The sequence below is a fragment of the Xenopus tropicalis genome, chromosome 8, assembly GCF_000004195.4.
Source record: "Xenopus tropicalis strain Nigerian chromosome 8, UCB_Xtro_10.0, whole genome shotgun sequence".
In the NCBI taxonomy this organism is placed as follows: Eukaryota; Metazoa; Chordata; class Amphibia; order Anura; family Pipidae; genus Xenopus; species Xenopus tropicalis.
The window spans coordinates 81,706,309-81,725,657 of record NC_030684.2 but is presented as its reverse complement, the minus strand read 5'-3'; the positions used below and the strand labels follow the sequence as shown (position 1 = coordinate 81,725,657).

Genomic DNA, 19,349 nt, shown 5'->3' with positions numbered 1-19,349 from the left:
TTTGAGTCACATGTGCTCGTGCTCATACCCTCTAGCTGGACATTGGCAAATACTAGCCAAAATGGAGTTACAATATATTGCCAGCAAACACATAGGGTTTTGTGCCTGGATTTTGCCCTTTGCATGTTGGCTTACTTTAGTAAATGAGCCCTACAGTCTTCTAAATATCAGAACAGGGGTAACCCCGGGAAGCCACTTTAGAATAATATTTCAAAATAAAAGACATTTATATATATTGAAGAACTTAGGCAGAACTATTTTATTCACACCTTGTATTTTGGACTTCCTAAAGACATAATAATTAACTGCACATTGCAATATTTTTGATTTTTTGAAAGCATGTTCCTACGTGAATTATATAATGTTTGGGTTTAGTATTTTTATTACTTGTGTTATTGTCTTGCTCTATGTGATTGGACTCTTCATGAATAAGTATTAAATCAGGGCTACATATCTATTGAGCAAACTGATTCTGGAGGCACGTTTATCAGAAAATTTTATATTGAAAAATTGGAGTTTGAAAACAAAAAACTGCTCACACTCTCACACCCCTTGGTGTATTCTTTGACCCTCTTAGTGGTTCTTCTACTCTTATTCTTTCCTTATACTTATGCATATTGCTGCTTTACATAGCAGGGTAAATTCACATGGGTCTATGGCGGGGGTTCCCAGCTCTCCTTGGTAACCAGACAAGAGCCTCCACAATTCTGGAGGTCACTTAGTTGCTTAGGATTCCTCCCTTCTTCTGTGTTGCACCCCAACCCTCCTGCCTATGGGCAGATACCACTGCAGTGTTTGGTGTGATTTGTATTTTCCACATGATGTTTTGTGATGCTCAGTAATACTGGCACAGTTATAATTGTGAGATTACTTATTACTGCACTAAAGTGAATAGCTACATATTGCACACAAAGCCATAATTACTGTAATTATGTAGTTTATTTTAATAAAATAGCATAACATAAATAGTCACGGTTATATTTATAAAAACAACAAACATATAACACTATTAGCAATATCTCCTCCTGGGTGTTTTTTTTAACAATGCATTAATAAACTACAAAAAATAAATAAATATGAATATGATTTAAATAATATTAATTGTAATACTCTTATTAGTTACATTAAATATAGAGAGCCTCAATCACTGTAATGATGTCATTTTAATTCAACAAAATAGCAAAATAAATAATGGTCATGGTCATATTTATAAAAACAACAAATATATAATACTATTAGCAATATCTCCTCCTGGGAGTTGATATACAATGCATTAATAAACTACAAAAATAATAAATTAGTATAAATAAGATTAAAATAATAATATTTGTAATATTTTTGTTCTGCAGCCTCTGATTTAAGTGTAGGTTGGTCCAGTCCAGTCCAATTATCAGTCCAATGGGCACAATGGCAGGTAGAGGTATAAGAAGCTGGGCACTGCCCATACTCTATATGAGGATTGTTGTGAATGACTGACAGTCTGGAGCAGGAGTAAATGATCCGGTGCCTCCTGTGTATGGGCTCTGATAGGGATGTGCAGGCTTGTAGAGCAGGGGAAGCTTGTGGGATAATCTCTCCATATAGATTCTACTGACTCTGCTCCTGGAGAGAGCAGGGCATTATTCCTTATTAGCCCAACACATTACATCTTCAATTAGGAGCTGGGTTAGGCTGAGTAACACGGCATCCTGCACACACTGAGAGGAAACCTACAGAGAGGGGCAAACGTATTAGTCCAGAGATCTGACAAATATTAGGAAATCCAAAATTGTTTTCTAATAGCTGCAACTCAGTTTGGGGAATTTTTGTATGTGCTTTGATAGTGGCCTGAGATTTCACATTCTGTAAAATGAATCCAACTTCACTACCAATAGTACCTATACAGCATACAACCTGTTGTCCATGCTGCCTGCTAAGTACAATGTGGGAATATATTCTTGTCTGCTCCCCTTCCTACCCCTCATCCTCTGCTCATCTACAGTATCCTCACCCTTTCCCTGAAATGCTTGAGATGGTTCAGCCATGGCATCAGCTGTTGGGAGGGAGGGTCACTGTACAATGGAGACTTCCTCTGTAAGGGAAAACAGACATTGTTAGAAAATGAAGCATTGATTTGCCTGTAGAAGACAGTTACCCTGTACCACTGCATTTTAGAGTTCTCCTAGTATGCCTTGTATATTGCCCATTTGAACTTACACAGTGCTTCAGATCATCTTCCAGGCTATGGAAAAACTCAAGCGGCTTGGATACGAATTCACTAAGTGGAGAGTCTGTTATGTTTGTCAGCACATCTACAGCCATGGTAACTCTCTCCAGAGTCAGAATCAGTCTGTCACTTGCCTGAGGAACAGGATAAAATGTCACTTTAATGCAGATATAAGAGATACCTCACGAGAGAGCAAGAGGTGGTACTTAGGAGGTTTAATATCATGGGTAGGTACAAGGGAAATGTTGTCAGTACTTGCAAAAGAGACCCAAAGAGGGACAGGTAAAAGGCAATGTCCCTTATTTATACTCATCAGAAAAAACTAAAACAGGGTTTTATTATAAGTGTGGGAACTACATTTCCTTACCTTCAGGTCACATACAGACGCCTTCTGGCGAAACAGTTTCTTCTGACATTTTATCCCATCGCTGAAAGGGCTTTTCTCCTAGAGAAGAATAGACTATGTAATGTCCTGTATGTACAGATGGGCAGTGGCAGTTATAATCACTCATATAAATGACTCCTGGGAACCACCTATATACAGTATCTCCTATATTGAAATGATTTAGATACTTTTTCTACCAGGGCTGTGCTGCTCTGGCGCTCCATGCAAAAAGCAGCATCAAAAGGCACACCCCAGCCCTGCCCTTACTGCCCGCCTTAGGACAAAAGGTAAGGACAGGGCCCTGATATGGCCTGCACATCCTGCAGCTGAGTATCTTGTGCATCTGGTACAGGTAGGGGGATGCCCAAAGCTAACCCCTTTTTAATCTAGAACGGCCTAACACATGCAACACTAGATTGAGCAAGGAGTTCACTCTGTGCTCTGGGCTGCGGCTATTTGCACAATGCCCCATAAAGTGGCCAATCTACAAAAGTGGCTGATTGCTGTGTTTTTTGAACTTTACACACTGCATGGGACACTGTGAATGCTCCCTTATACCTCTAAGTCTGCAAATATTGGTGCAATTATGATCACACCGTATGCTCTAAAATAGATATAATGGAGAGTGTATATTGATGTAATTCATTAAGGTATTGTGCCCAAACACACTCCTGCACTTCCACATGGTTCCCAATGTATCCATCCTGCCCCTTCTGATGAATGGGGCGCAGTCACAACCCCTTTTTATGTGTGTCTCACACTCACATGTTCATTGTGCAGGCGTCTGACTGCCCTTATATCACTGGGGGACACAGATCTGTATCTGGACATGTGGCAGTGCCTTCTGTGTGGATGCGCTGTCACTGTCACCAGCAGGACCATCATGGCGGCCAGTCTGATAGGAATTTCCATGGCTTCTGGATTAATGTTCTGTATTCAACAATAACTCTGCAACCCTGTGAGAGATCAGTGAGTGCATGTACAATATTAGTGAGTGTTCTCATCTCATGTAGCATATACACAAACACCCAAGCCATATTTCATGAACAGCAAATCCCATATATGCACAGGTGCACAGCACCCACAACACACAGCCTCCCTATTACATATGTGGCTCCCTTACCTGGTCTCTCAGATGGTTCCTCTGTGCTTCTGAGCTGCAGTTTGTCCCAGTGCTTCCCATCTTTATCCTTTTATACCTGGAGTCCCAGATGAAAAGAAAATGCATTTGTGCAAGGGCAGGATCTCTTTCTGTATGTCTGGCTCTGTTGGTTACAATAGGATTGGTGAGAGAATAACTGGGAACTAACAGAGATCTTTCACTTTCCTTACTTAACAAGTGAGGAGGTGACGTGTTTATAGGTAGGGAATTCCTCCAGTTACTCACTCTGTCATTGTCTGCCTTCCAGTGCACACCTTCCACCTGCAGAGATTATCAGTGGGGAGCACTGCCACCTAGTGACACTGGTTATGTATTAATATAACTAGGAAAAGGTGATGTACCGTGTTAGCCAGTCAAAAATGTTTACAGGGTATGCTTGATAGAGATTGGTACAAAAGGGCACAAGATATTAAATTCTTTATTTTGTTTTTTTCAAAAAAAAAAGGGGGTGGGGAGGGGTACAGAAGGAAAGAGGTGGGGGGGGGGAGGTAGCAGTCATACACATAGTTATTTGGCAATAAGTAAAGGCATATCTAACAACAAGTCATAACTATCTTGTACTGGCACATTTTTTATTTTCACATTGTCTCAATCACACAGTTTTAACAAACTTTTCAGTGGATACCACATTTTCCCTTGTCTTTGTCTGTAATACCTTATATATTTGAGTGGGCAAGAGGGGGGGGGTTAATGTGGGAGGGTAAGTTGTTCTTTATTATGCTATGCTATGGGTGCCCGCTTTGGCTCAGTTTCTGTAGGTAGTTAGTCCAAGGTGACCATATATTTTTGTAATACTGGTTTTTGTTTTGTATTGAGAAGGAGATCTCCTCGAGTTTTCTTATTTCCTCAACTTTGGCTAGCCAGTCATTATATGTGGGAGGGTTGGGGGATTTCCACTTTTGGGGAATCAGCAACTTTGCAGCTTGTAGCAGATGTATCGTGAATGGGTCTATCAGGGTTATATTTTTCTCTGGTATTGCATATAGTAGTATAGAAGCAGTATAGTCTAGTTTAATGGAGAATTGCGTTGTTTCATTAATTGTTTCTATTATCCTTTCCCAGTAGGGTTTAAGCTTTGAGCACGTTAGCCATATGTGTGAGTGCGTTCCTGCTAGTTGGTTACAGCGCCAGCAGAGGTTAGAGCAATTAGTGTACATCTTTTGAAGCTTGGCTGGCATATGATGCCATCTAGTGACCAATTTGTATATAGCTTCTCTAGTTCTTGCAGCTCTTGATGCTTTGTGGACTAGTCTGAAAATCCTATCCCATAGGCTAGGTGTGATTGTTGTGTTTAATTCTTTCTCCCAGGCTGTACAGAATGGTTTTGGAATAGGTGAAGTTGTCGTGTTTAGCATATTATAGAGTCTGGAGAGAGGCTTGTCTATACTCTTATTGGGTTCTATTGATGTGATTAGTTTTTCCCACGTAGTGGGGGGTCTATTCCAGTCTCCACCCTTGCACGATGTTATGTATGTGTGTAGCTGATTATAGTTCCATATGTCCCTAGGATGTGTGCCCCACCTTTTTTTGGATTTCTGCAAGTGGTATGACTCTGTTGTCGACCACAAAGTCGCTGATTCTGGTGGATCTATCGTCTATTTTGTTCCACCTTGTAAAAGAGGCCGGCTCCAAACTAGGCTTAAAATCAGGGTTATACATGAGTGGTTGTAAGATGTTGGGATAATGGGCTAACTGGTAAGTTTCCTTATTCTTGTGCCAAACCTTCAGTGTTGCCTCTGGGACAAGATATTAAAGGGACCCATCCATATGGTCTTATTCCCTACACCTCCGAGTTTGCTGTTACTAAGCAGAATGATATGTTTCAACTTTAGATATTTGCATCTGTGAAATTATTGACCCCTAGATAGGATGACCACTTCCTGCCCACTGTAATAAAGTGTTATGCAGGGTGTGGGCACTTCCTCTTTGGCCTTCCTCTTACCAGCATAAGGTAGTGTTCCATTGAGCCTGGGCCAAATAGGCCTAGAAGCCTGTGCCCTAGAGGAAGCAATCCTACTATCGATCTAAGTCGGGGGGGAAGGGACCCTGTGAATGAGGTGAAGTCATTTGCAGGTTAGACCACTGTAATAGCACGCTCTAGGAGTGTGACTTAGAGTTATTTAGCAAGAGCAGCTGTGTGCTCCAACAATGGAGAATTTAGTGGGTTTAGTACACCCAAGGCTCTGCTGCCTTATTGTAGGGACTACAGTTCAAAGGATTCAGGCTATTTCTAAACCCTGAACAGCAGTTGACTGTAGGGATCTGGGCCAGTTAAGGTGGACACCCTTGGGACGTCTGTCTACTATTCCACATCAGTCTCCACAGGGGTGCTACAACATTCTGCTTATATTGCAACTGTTGCATTGTACAACTATACCTCAGTGCTGTGAGTATTCACCATGCATCAGCTGTGTACATCACCAATTTCTAATCAGTTCTATAAGATTAAACGTATAGTTTCTAATTTAATTCCTGTTCTCTATAATGATCCTGACTTGGCATTGGTATTACAAGGTGGTTACAATATTGTTGCAAAAAAAGCTCCCACATTGGGTAATATACTTTCACCAACTCTGTGGCGGTCCCGGCCTTTGAGAGCGACATGGCTTACAGTAAAGGGTACATATCGCTGTGGAGCACGCAGATGTGTTACTTGTTCACATATCAGGCAATCCACTACCTTTAGTAGTTCAGTGTCTGGGACAGTATTTAACATGCATTTTTATGCCAACTGTAATACGCGATATGTTGTGTATCTTCTAACCTGTTCAAGATGTAGCATTCAATATGTTGGCTGTACAACACGCTCCCTTAAGAGCAGGATGAGGGAACATATTAGACATATAGCTGCTAGAAGTAGCAACAGTCCCGTGGCTAGACACTTTTTACAATGTTGCCAATCTGATGTATCGTTTTTGCACATTCAAGTCATAGATAAAATTCTTCCTGATGCAAGGCGCAGTGACTTATATGCTAGGCTCTTACGTTCTGAAGTCAAATGGATATTTACTCTTGATACACGATATCCTAATGGCCTCAATTCTATTTTTGACATTAGCTGCTATGTTTGAATTTATGAGTCTATTTATTTGTACATAAAAGAATTTCTAACATTTAATGTTGCCATTCATGTATTAAATTAATATTATTTACTTTTTACTATATTTATTGATATTGATGTATTGAACAGTTTACTTGGATTGATTGGATGTATTCTACATATGCATTTTACAAAAAAAGTCTTTTTTAAATGATTGGCCTTGTTAATATAGCCTACAGTTTTGATTTATACAGGTTCCAGATTCCACTATGTGTGCTTTTTTACTGATGGGGGTGTATGTATTGATGTCTTAATTTGCATGTTTAATTGCTTATGACACTATTTAAACCCTCCTACTGTTGTATATGTATGCCTATGAGTAAGTGCGTTCGCGCAAGAAACATGTCAGGCGTCTAGTTTTTAGATGGAACAATAAAGACCTGGTTTTAGCAGCATGTCGTGTCCGGAGATGTTTGGAGCTCAACTGTATATGATACTATTCCACATCAGTCTCCACAGGGGTGCTACAACATTCTGCTTATATTGCAACTGTTGCATTGTACAACTATACCTCAGTGCTGTGAGTATTCACCATGCATCAGCTGTGTACATCACCAATAAATCAATTTATAGTTCATTGTAAAAGAACCACTGATGTCCATCATATACACCTTTGGCAGTGAAGAGTTGCAGTTCAGCAACATCTCATAAGCGCATTTGTGAAGGCCTTTTCTGCATGTTTGAGTCACATGTGCTCGTGCTCATACCCTCTAGCTGGACATTGGCAAATACTAGCCAAAATGGAGTTACAATATATTGCCAGCAAACACATAGGGTTTTGTGCCTGGATTTTGCCCTTTGCATGTTGGCTTACTTTAGTAAATGAGCCCTATAGTCTTCTAAATATCAGGGGTAACCCCGGGAAGCCACTTTAAAATAATATTTCAACATAAAAGACATTTATATATATTGAAGAGCTTAGGCAGAACTATTTCATTCACACCTTGTATTTTGGACTTCCTACAGACATAATAATTAGCTGAACATTGCAATATTTTTGATTTTTTGAAAGCATGTTCCTACGTGAATGGTATAATGTTTGGGTTTAGTAGTTTTATCACTTGTGTTATTGTCTTGCTCTATGTGATTGGACTCTTCATGAATAAGTATTAAATCAGTGCTACATATCTATTGAGCAAACTGATTCTGGAGGCACGTTTATCAGATTTCTTGTCTATTTATCAATTCTTTGATTGATCAATATTGAAAATTTGAGTTTGAAAACAAGAAACTGCTCACACTCTCACACCCCTTGGTGTATTCTTTGACCCTCTTAGTGGTTTTTCTACTCTTATTCTTTCCTTATACTTATGCATATTGCTGCTTTACATAGCAGGGTAAATTCACATGGGTCTATGGCGGGGGTTCCCAGCTCTCCTTGGTTTCCAGACAAGAGCCTCCACAATTCTGGAGGTCACTTTGTTGCTTAGGATTCCTCCCTTCTTCTGTGTTGCACCCCAACCCTTCTGCCTATGGGCAGATACCACTGCAGTGTTTGGTGTGATTTGTATTTTCCACATGATGTTTTGTGATGCTCAGTGATGCTAGCACAGTTATAATTGTGAGATTACTTATTACTGCACTAAAGTGAATAGCTACATATTGCACACAAAGCCATAATCACTGTAATTATGTAGTTTATTTTAAAAAAAATAGCATAACAAATAAATAGTCATAGTCATATTTATAAAAACAACAAACATATAAACTATTAGCAATATCTCCTCCTGGGAGTTGAAATACAATGCATTAATAAACTACAAAAATAATAAATTAGTATAAATAAGATTAAAATAATAATATTTGTAATATTTTTGTTCTGCAGCCTCTGATTTAAGTGTAGGTTGGTCCAGTCCAGTCCAATTATCAGTCCAATGGGCACAATGGCAGGTAGAGGTATAAGAAGCTGGGCACTGCCCATACTCTATATGAGGATTGTTGTGAATGACTGACAGTCTGGAGAAGGAGTAAATGATCCGGTGCCTCCTGTGTATGGGCTCTGATAGGGATGTGCAGGCTTGTAGAGCAGGGGAAGCTTGTGGGATAATCTGTCCATATGGATTCTACTGACTCTGCTCCTGGAGAGAGCAGGGCATTATTCCTTATTAGCCCAACACATTACATCTTCAATTAGGAGCTGGGTTAGGCTGAGTAACACGGCATCCTGCACACACTGAGAGGAAACCTACAGAGAGGGGCAAACGTATTAGTCCAGAGATCTGACAAATATTAGGAAATCCAAAATTGTTTCCTAATAGCTGCAACTCAGTTTGGGGAATTTTTGTATGTGCTTTGATAGTGCCCTGAGATTTCACATTCTGTAAAATGAATCCAACTTCACTACCAATAGCACCTATACAGCATACAACCTGTTGTCCATGCTGCCCGCTAAGTACAATGTGGGAATATATTCTTGTCTGCTCCCCTTCCTACCCCTCATCCTCTGCTCATCTACAGTATCCTCACCCTTTCCCTGAAATGCTTGAGATGGTTCAGCCACGGCATCAGCTGTTGGGAGGGAGGGTCACTGTACAATGGAGATTTCCTCTGTAGGGGAAAATAGACATTGTTAGATAATGAAGCATTGATTTGCCTGTAGAAGAAAGTTACCCTGTACCTCTGCATTTTAGATTTCTCCTAGTATGCCTTGTATATTGCCCATTTGAACTTACACAGTGCTTCAGATCATCTTCCAGGCTATGGAAAAACTCAAGCGGCTGGGTTACAAATTCACTAAGTGGAGACTCTGTCATGTTTGTCAGCACATCTACAGCCATGGTAACTCTCTCCAGAGTCAGAATCAGTCTGTCACTTGCCTGAGGAACAGGATAAAATGTCACTTTAATGCAGATATAAGAGATACCTCACGAGAGAGCAAGAGGTGGTACTTAGGAGGTTCAATATCATGGGTAGGTACAAGGGAAATACTGTCAGTACTTGCAAAAGAGACCCAAAGAGGAACAGGTAAGGGCTCTGGCACACGGGGAGATTAATCACCCGCAACAAATCTCCCTGTTCGCGGGCGACTAATCTCCCCGAAATGCCATCCCACCGGCAAGGCAACTTCCACGATGTCACTGAAATCACGCCGCCGCGTATGCCATCCCACCGGTGATTTACATTTTCGCCGGTGGGATGGCATTTCGGGGAGATTAGTCGCCCGCGAACAGGGAGATTTGTCACGGGCGACTAATCTCCCCATGTGCCAGAACCCTAAAAGGCAAAGTCCCTTTTTTATACTCATAAGAAAAACTGAAACAGGGTGTGGGAACTACATTTCCTTACCTTCAGGTCACATACAGACGGCTTCTGGCGAAACAGTTTCTTCTGACATTTTATCCCATCGCTGAAAGGACTTTTCTCCTAGAGAAGAACAGACTATGTAATGTCCTGTATGTACAGATGGGCAGTGGCAGTTATAATCACTCATATAAATAACTCTTGGGAACCACCTATATATCTCCTATATTGAAATGATTTAGATACTTTTTCTACCAGGGCTGTGCTGCTCTGGCGCTCCATGCAAAAAGCAGCATCAAAAGGCACACCCCAGCCCTGCCCTTACTGCCCGCCTTAGAACAAAAGTTAAGGACAGGGCCCTGATATGGCCTGCACATCCTGCAGCTGTGTATCTTGTGCATCTGGTACAGGTAGGGGGATGCCCAAAGCTAACCCCTTTTTAATCTAGAACGGCCTAACACATGCAACACTAGATTCAGCAAGGAGTTCACTCTGTGCTCCGGCCTGCGGCTATTTGCACAATGCCCCATAAAGTGGCCAATCTACAAAAGTGGCTGATTGCTGTGTTTTTTGCACTTTACACACTGCATGGGATATTGTGAATGCTCCCTTATACCTCTAAGTCTGCAAATATTGGTGCAATTATGATCACACCGTATGCTCTAAAATAGATATAATGGAGAGTGTATATTGATGTAATTCATTAAGGTATTGTGCCCAAACACAGTCCTGCGCTTCTACATGGTTCCCAATGTATCCATCCTGCATCTTCTGATGAATGGGGCGCAGTCACAACCCCTTTTTATGTGTGTCTCACACTCACATGTTCATTGTGCAGGCGTCTGACTGCCCTTATATCACTGGGGGACACAGATCCGTATCTGGACATGTGGCAGTGCCTTCTGTGTGGATGCGCTGTCACTGTCACCAGCAGGACCATCATGGCGGCCAGTCTGATAGGAATTTCCATGGCTTCTGGATTAATGTTCTGTGTTCAACAAGGACTCTGCAACCCTGTGAGAGATCAGTGAGTGCACGTACAATATTAGTGAGTGTTCTCACTCTCATGTAGCATATACACAAACACCCAAGCCATATCTCATGAACAGCAAATCCCATATATGCACAGGTGCACAGCACCCACCACACAACACACAGACTCCCTATTACATATGTGACTCCCTTACCTGGTCTCTCAGATGGTTCCTCTGTGCTTCTGAGCTGCAGTTTGTCCTAGTGCTTCCCATCTTTATCTTTTTATACCTGGAGTCCCAGATGAAAAGAAAATGCATTTGTGCAAGGGCAGGATCTCTTTCTGTATGTCTGGCTCTGTTGGTTACAATAGGATTGGTGAGAGAATAACTGGGAACTAACAGGGATCTTTCACTTTCCTTACTTAACAAGTGAGGAGGTGACGTGTTTATAGGTAGGGAATTCCTCCAGTTACTCACTCTGTCATTGTCTGCCTTCCAGTGCACACCTTCCACCTGCAGAGATTATCAGTGGGGAGCACTGCCACCTAGTGACACTGTAATGTATTAATATATATTTGCATGCCATTAAAGGGCCAATAACATCAACAACAACATAAAACTGCTTTCTTTACCTTCCTAATATAATATACTGTTAACCTTCTCATTCAAAAATTGTAGGGCTCATTTATGAAGTAAATGCAAAATTTACATGGAATGTGCCATGTAATTAACACACAATTAAGTATTTTTTGCCAATGCAATAATGAACACACCCTGCACTTACCACTAGTAACAGGGGTGAAAAAAGGCCTCTCGGTGCTGGGTGGGTGGGAGATTTAAACATCTGCCAAGTCTCAGCCCAGCCATTCCCCAGTGTGGATGCTTTCTTTCCTATTACTAGCTGTAAGTGCATTGGAAGGTTCAGGAATTTGGCTGTTGTTAGCTTGGAGGGTTAAGGTTTAGTTAGAGTTGTGAGCCAGAGTGCGGACACCTTCTTCCTATTTATAACTATGCGGCCTGTGAGGGACTTGCCAACCTTACTAATTTGTTGTTTTAGGTCCAGGCCTAAGTGAGCGCCAGCAAAATGTGGCCTATGTGGTTTTCATCATTTCTAAACTGACTTGTGGTGGCAAAACTGTTAGTATGCAATTCATTAGGGACAAGTATGTTGCCTTTTGCAAAGGGTGCATTAAAAGTCATACCTTGTAAAGTATTAGCAGGGCTCCCATATGTGCATTTTGCATGCATTTTAGAAGTTTCCATTCTGTTTTCAGAACTATAACAGGGAACTTTATTATAGCAACAACCCCAAAAGTACAAGTCAATTTACAGACTCAGCAGTCCACATACTACACCCAGTGTACACCCATTACCTTCAGAAGCATGCTGGGATTGGGAGGCAGGAAAAGAAGTAGAATCATTATCATATCAAAATTACCTGTTATAAATACAGTAAGTTTATACAAAATGTATCTAATATCCAACAAACCTTAGCAATTCTTTGCTTTCTCTCCCAGTTCATTTTCTGAGTTAATTAAATAATTAGGGTTAGATTTAATATAAGGTCACATATAGTTTTAACCCCAATTGAAATTACATATTTAGGGTGTTATCAGATCCATCAATAACTTCCTAGTTAACGCTTTATGATACTAATGTTATTATTGAGCATATTTAAATTGAGGAAATAGTAAACTGGAGCAAGTGGCTGTAGCAAGCAATGCCAGGCAGCAGCTGCAAGGGCAAACAAGGTTTTGAGCTGTATTAAAAGGGGTATAGATTCACGGGAGGAGGGGGTTATTCTTCCCCTTTACAGAGCACTGGTAAGGCCCCATCTAGAATAATCTAGAAAGTCTCAGTTACAAAGAAAGACTAGGGTTGCTTACACTGGAGAAGAGGTGATTAAGGGGTAATATGATAATTATGTATAAATATAAAGTATTTTATACGTTTTATTTACAATGAGAGCTATGACGTTGTGGAATTCTGTCCTTGAATTAGCTGTACTGGCAGATACATAAGAAGTGGTTGGATGGATTTTAAGCAAGTAAAAAAATACAGGATTATGTAAAATAGCTTAGTACAAAAGGTGATTCAGGGACTGGTCCCATTGCCATCTAAAGGTGGCCATACACGAGCAGATCCGCTCGCTTGGCGATGTCGCCAAGCGAGCGGATCTTCCCCCGATATCCCCACCTACGGGTGGGCGATATCGGGGAGCATTTAGGTAAAAAAAAAAAAATCCGATCGTTTGGCCCGATTATGTTGGCGGCAATGGGGCGGTCGGATCGGGGACCACATCAATGAGCCGATGCGGTCCCCGATCCGACCGGATTTTCTAACCTGGCCGATCGAGATCTGGCCAATTTCAGGCCAGATATCGGTCGGCCAGGCCGCTCTGCTCTCCCCATACACGGGCCGATTAGCTGCCGAATCGGTCCAAGGGACCGATATCGGCAGCTATAGTCGGCCCGTGTATGGGGACCTTTAGAGTCAGGAAGGGTTTTTACGCAAATTGGAAAGGATTCAGGAGCGTGGTTGCCTTCCTCTTGATCAACTAACAGTTAGGCAGGTTTTACATAAAAGGTTAAACTCGATACACATGTATCTTTTTTTTAAAGGGGAAGTATGTAAATACAGCCATAAGCACTCACAGAAACGCTGCACTTAGTCCTCTATCAAAAGAAACAGGATTTCTTGTCTCCTTTTTTGTAAACATGTTCTTCAGGTATCTGACTTCCGCTCTCAGAAAATCCTCCATTCCTGGGCCAGAGTCTAGGCAGTCCTCTCCTCTCTCCCCCCTCCCTTAGGAATGTGTGATCTGAGCTATAAGGGCTAGAGCTATACAGCAGGAAGCTATGAAGACCAAGCTAAAATGGCAGCTGCAATCTTTAGCAAACAGAGAGAGCTTCTAAGGCTCTTTCCTCAAGTATGGTAATGCTTTCTGCAGAATAAATATATTGTTCTAGGTGGCACTAATGTGGCAAATCTATTGGAAGTAAAATGCCAAAATGACTTTCCTTTAACATTTTGATAAGCTATTATTCTGTTTGTACCAAGGTCTTACTGACATAATGATACTGCCAACCTTATATACAAGCAAAGGAGATCACCTGAGCATATATTTTGACATCTAGTAACACAGGTTTTAGGCCTTATTAATGTCTTTTAATTCAACACAAGTTTTTGTTTTGAATAGAGGATCTCTCTCTCTCTCTATATATATATATTTACACAATTTGTTCAATTTCAACAATATTCTCAGTGATGGCTACTATAATTCTTAACCATATCATACAAATATGGTAAAGGAAGAAGTTCTTGAATCTTTAATCATATTAGCCTGTGATGTTCTTCAAGTGACAGGGTTAATCTTGCACCAATATGAATTAACATAGGTATAGGCCAGCTATTTCTGATTTATGTTACCTTAAAGGAATAATGCTATAGGAAAACATAAAAACCGCATCGGTTAATAGAGCTTTTCCAGCAGAATCCTGCAATGAAATCCGTGTTTTAAAAGTGCAGATTTTTTTATGGCCATGTGACTTGTGCTCTAATAAACCTTAGTCATACAGAATAGCACTCAATAGTAAGAAATCCAAGTCTGGCTTGGGACTCCTCCAGTTACATGGGAGTAGGAGAAACAATAGGGTACCTGAAAGCAGTGTACTAATGAGTACTGCTGGCTCCTTCTGAAAGTTCAGACTCAGGCACAACTCACTGAGATGGCGCCTACACACCAATATTACAACTAGAAAAAGCAAATTTTCACAATACATTCACTACATCTAATTAATGGTATTAGTTCTTTGTAATATTATGGGCTGTTGAAGGCAGTATATTTTGGTTCCTCAGTATTGTGACTAGTGAAATAATGTAGTAGAGAGCTGATTTGTGAAGAACCAGAAGTGCAGACAGGGACAGACAGGTACTGCTTTCAGTTGTATTACATTAACAAATAACCATTGACTTTTTTTACAGAATGTATATTTGAAAGTTGCTTAGAATTACATTTTTTTTTGCATGCTCCAGGAGGCAGGACACTTGAAAATACAGACAGATGAAAAAGGGTGTCCCAGGACTACTCCAACTCTACTCCTAGCACTACCAAGAATTCTGGACACAAGGAGAATAAAACAGAACAGAAATATTTCAACTATAGACAAGTATGACTGGGTGGGATGTCCTGTGTCCCTCTGTCAACTACATAGAAACAGTAAGTGCATAAAATCCTGTACTACTGTATGCAAAACCTTGCGGCCAAAGGAGGCCTCTGTTAAAGGCAGGCCTCAATGTATTGAGGCAGTAGAATCTTGTGAATGTTTGAACTGTGGTCCAGGTTGCCGATGTACTCTGCTGATGCAAGTTGTGCCACGTCCAGGAGGCTCCCATTGCTCTCATAGAATTTCCTGAATCAAAAAGAAGAGGAGACTTCCCCTTTGCCACATGAGCCCTACGGATGGCCTCCCGAATCCATCTGGCTATGGTAGGGTTAGAAGCTGGCCGGCCTGCTCGAGGGCCTGACGGAATGACAAAGAGTGTTGAATTGTCTTCATGCACATGAGGTAAATCCTGAGCTCTCAAACAACTTTAGGCAGGAAGTGTAAGGGAAAGGTAGCAGGGAACTGAAGAGAAGGAAAAGGGAAGTCTTCAGGCAAGAACCAATACTGTGCAGACAAGAAAAGGGGCAAAGGCTGGAGGAAGAACAGGACTAAACAAGGACAGAGCAGAATCAGAGAAGGAAAAGGAGCCAGAATAGGGAACTAGGAGCTAGGGACAATGCCATAGTGCTCTAAATAGAGAGGAGGGCTGGGCTTATATATGGCAGGGTCAGCCCAGATAGAAAGGAAGATAAGCACTTAACAGTTGCTCTCCTGGGATAGTGATTAAGGAGAGCAGCCAGCAACCAAAAGGTTCCTGGTTAAAGACCCAGCAGAACCTTACAGGAAGGATGGATGGATGGGTATGCAAAACATCCTTGTCCTTATGAAACACATGCAGTGCTGAATCACTGGAATTACCCTTAGCTCTGACACTCTGCGTACTGAAGATATGACCATGAGGAAAGATAATCTTCCAGGTGTGTAGAAAATATGGATTATAGAAAGGGGCCCATATCTCCTTTGCTTTAGGGTTCATATCCTCATAAATCACATATTGGTTATGAGGAGGTCCCATGCTTCCCAATGATACCAAACAGGGACTGCCTATACCCACCAGTTAGGAGGGATAGTTTCTGGGGGACGGAGACCCCCCTCATGTTTGGTATCATTCTGATCACCCACATATGGGTTAACCCTTTAAGTGCCACAGGACGTAGAATCTACGTCCTGTCTATAAAAGTACCTAAGTGCCACAGGACGTATATTCTACGTCCTGCTGCACTTCCAGGTTTGGGAGCGGAGGAGTGGCTTTTCAAGCTGCTCCTTTGCTCCCCGTTCGTTCCCCAGCCCCTAGGCAACGAGCACCTGGGGGAGAATGAGTGGCCCCTGGGGCGCGATCGTCCAGGGGCCCCATAGCAAAAGCTCTCCCTCTCCCATCCTCCACTCCCCTCTGCTCTCTCGCCCCCCCCCTTTCTGCACCGCCCACTCACGATCGCCTGCAGCTGCCTCTCCTGTGTCTGTCTGCAATCTTCAGGCTTCTTCTGCCCAGGAAGGTGCCAAATACACACACCAACACACAATCACACCCTTATTACATTAGTACAGACTTATACTTACACACACACATACATTTTGGGGGGGGGGGGGGAGGGTTGGGGGTTTTCACACATTCACAGCACATCCACACAAAACACATTTTTGCCATGTGTACACACACACTTATGTAATTTTGTAATTTTTTTTGTAATCGTTTTTATTCTTGCCTTAAAAAAATGTTTTATTGCCATTGCGAATAGCGTATTCGCTAACTGCACTGCGCAATACCTTTTGTGTATTATTTTGGTGTTTTTACTACATTTTCTGTGATTTTGGTGCATTTTTAGCCATTTTATTGCATTTTCAGTTATGCATCACTGTTGTCTGTAAAACTTATTTGCCAAAGCCAAAATATTCAAACTGTTATTCTGACCGCAGATATTACTAGGAAAAAAAAACATTGATTTTAGTGATTTTATTTTTAGCAATTTTATTGCATTTCACATTGTTCTTTGGTTCTTGTCTTTGCAAATGGACATTTTGCCTGCTGTATTTCAATTTGGCCTCCTCTGTACCCCACATAGTTTGATAAATCTATGCATATTGGGCATCAAACTGTTCATTAGACCCCTGGCGTTCATACTTAGAGTGTTTTATGTTGGTACATTACTAAATGTGGGGTACGTAATGGGGCAACATGCAACAAAGATTTTCAGAAATGTCACAAAAACCGTTCTGTTTAGCATAGCTTTGTAGTTTGGTAGTTTGCAGTAGAAAGATGTATTTACCCATTTTTGTTTTGTCAGAATGTGTACTTTCGGAAAATATATGGTTTTCTAGGGTCTCGGTACTGTTAGGGGGTCTTATGGCACATAATACACATACCGGGTGCAAAATTTGCATGAGCCGGAGCGTCTTATGTGTAAATTCATATGCACTATTTTTATTTGGGTGCCCCTGTACGGCACATAGTTTGGCAAATCTACGCATATAGGGCATCAAACTGTTCAGTAAACCCCTGGCATTCATATTTAGAATGTTTTATGTTGATACGTTACAAAATGTGGGGGTACATAATGGGGTAAAATGCAAGCTTTGGGACGATTTTCAGAAATGTCATAAAAACCGTTCTATTTAGCATAGCTTTGTAGTTTGGTAGCTTGCAGTAGAAAGATGTATTTACCCATATTTGTTTTGTCAGAATGTGTACTTTTGGAAAATGTATAGTTTTCTAGGGTCTCCAACCGTTAGGGGGTCTTATGGCACATAATGCGCATGCCGGTAGCTTATATTGCAGCGTATACACTTTGTATGCACTAACTTTCTTTTGGGGTCTCTAAATGCCAAATACATTGGTGATCCTATGCACAATGGGCATCAAACTGTTCAGTGGACCCTTGGCTTTCATATTTAGGATGTGTTTTCTTGGGTGCCTGTTTTGAATTCACCTGAATGTGTACTTTCTGAAGATATATGGTTTTGGGGGGGTCAATGTATTTTTTTGTGTTTTTACCCCACAGAAAATGCAGTAAACGTTGAATTTTCAGTAGCTAAAGAGATCTCCGGGGCAAATTGTATGTACTAACTTCCTTTTGGGGTCTCTAAATGCCAGGTACATTGGTGATCCTATTCACAATGGGTATCAAACTGTTCAGGGGACCCTTAGCTTTCAGATTTAGGGTGTGTTTTCTTGGTACCTAATGTTATGTGTGAGATAAGGTGCTTGAAAGTGGAAGATTTGATGCGATTTTCAGGTATTTCATCAAAACCTTCAATTTTGGGAAAGCACTGCGACTCTGTAGTTTGGAGTAGAAAGACATGGGTACCAATTTTGAATTCGCCCGAATGTGTACTTTCCAAAAATATATGGTTTAGGGGGGTCAATGTATTTTTTTGTGTTATTTCCCCACAGAAAATGCAGTAAACGTGTTGAATTTTCAGTAGCTAAAGAGATCTCCGGGGCAATTTGTATGTACTAACTTCCTTTTGGGGTCTCTAAATGCCAAATACATTGGTGATCCTATGCACAATGGGCATTAAACTGTTCAGTGGACCCTTGGCTTTCATACTTAGGATGTATTTTCTTGGTACCTAATGTTATGTGGGAGATATGATGCTTGAAAGTGGAAGATCTGAAGCGATCTTTTTAGAATTTTCATAATTTTTTATAGAAGCTGCTAAATTCAGTAAAGCATTGCCGTTTGGTACTTAGGATTTGGGAGACATAGTTACCCATTTCGGATTCGTCAGAATGTGAAATTTTCAAAATTATATGGTTTTCTGGGGTAAACCTAATGTTCCAGGATTTTTGGCTTTGGCATCTAAAGTATGCCGTATTCTGCTGTAATTCTTTTTCTTTTGTATTTGAAGCTCTAAATCCTGTTTCAGAAGTGGAAATACACAAAAACTCAGATTTGGAAAGCTCAGGATCTCCTGAAAAAAACAATATATAGTTTGCCTACCAAAACGTAACCCTTCCCCCAGTAAAAGCCCCTAAATTGAGAGAGCACAGAATGTTTACAAAACGTCTAGCACTGAGGGGAACCGAAATGTCAAATTCTGCTGGCACTTAAAGGGTTAAAGCAAGCCCATATTTTCATAATAATATTGGGTACTGGCAAGTACCAATATTATATGACA

The 19,349-nt window shown here is 41.0% G+C and overlaps 2 protein-coding genes across 2 annotated transcripts; both read right to left on the bottom strand.

Annotated features, from left to right (window-relative positions):
* Window positions 1-1,619: 1,619 nt before the first annotated feature.
* Window positions 1,620-3,503, bottom strand: ifnl3 (interferon, lambda 3). The gene is made up of 5 exons (NM_001171766.1): window positions 3,357-3,503; window positions 2,574-2,651; window positions 2,197-2,340; window positions 1,991-2,071; window positions 1,620-1,709 (listed from the first exon to the last, which is right to left on the bottom strand). The coding sequence occupies exons 1-5, from the start codon at window positions 3,501-3,503 to the stop codon at window positions 1,620-1,622; spliced, it is 540 nt and encodes a 179-aa protein (NP_001165237.1).
* A 5,021-nt stretch (window positions 3,504-8,524) lies between these two features.
* LOC101734966 (interferon lambda-3) lies at window positions 8,525-12,845 on the bottom strand. Its single transcript, XM_004920951.4, has 6 exons — window positions 11,281-12,845; window positions 10,917-11,107; window positions 10,139-10,216; window positions 9,526-9,669; window positions 9,320-9,400; window positions 8,525-9,038 (listed from the first exon to the last, which is right to left on the bottom strand). Exons 2-6 carry the CDS (start codon window positions 11,061-11,063, stop codon window positions 8,949-8,951), a joined length of 540 nt encoding a protein of 179 aa, XP_004921008.2. The 5' UTR covers window positions 11,064-11,107; window positions 11,281-12,845; the 3' UTR covers window positions 8,525-8,948.
* Window positions 12,846-19,349: the final 6,504 nt, after the last annotated feature.

Bases quoted from the DNA above. Each gene is read 5' to 3' on its own strand.
- ifnl3 (NM_001171766.1), bottom strand. From the start codon at position 3,503: ATGGAAATTCCTATCAGACTGGCCGCCATGATGGTCCTGCTGGTGACA. The intron at 2,072-2,196 runs GTAAGTTCAAAT...TTTCCCTTACAG, and splicing joins AAGATGATCTGAAGCACTGT to AGGAAGTCTCCATTGTACAG. The intron at 1,710-1,990 runs GTGAGGATACTG...CCCTCTCTGTAG, and splicing joins TCAAGCATTTCAGGGAAAGG to GTTTCCTCTCAGTGTGTGCA.
- LOC101734966 (XM_004920951.4), bottom strand. From the start codon at position 11,063: ATGGAAATTCCTATCAGACTGGCCGCCATGATGGTCCTGCTGGTGACA. The intron at 10,217-10,916 runs GTGAGTGTGAGA...GTTCTTCTCTAG, and splicing joins GACGCCTGCACAATGAACAT to GAGAAAAGTCCTTTCAGCGA. The intron at 9,670-10,138 runs GTAAGGAAATGT...CCTGTTCCTCAG, and splicing joins CGTCTGTATGTGACCTGAAG to GCAAGTGACAGACTGATTCT.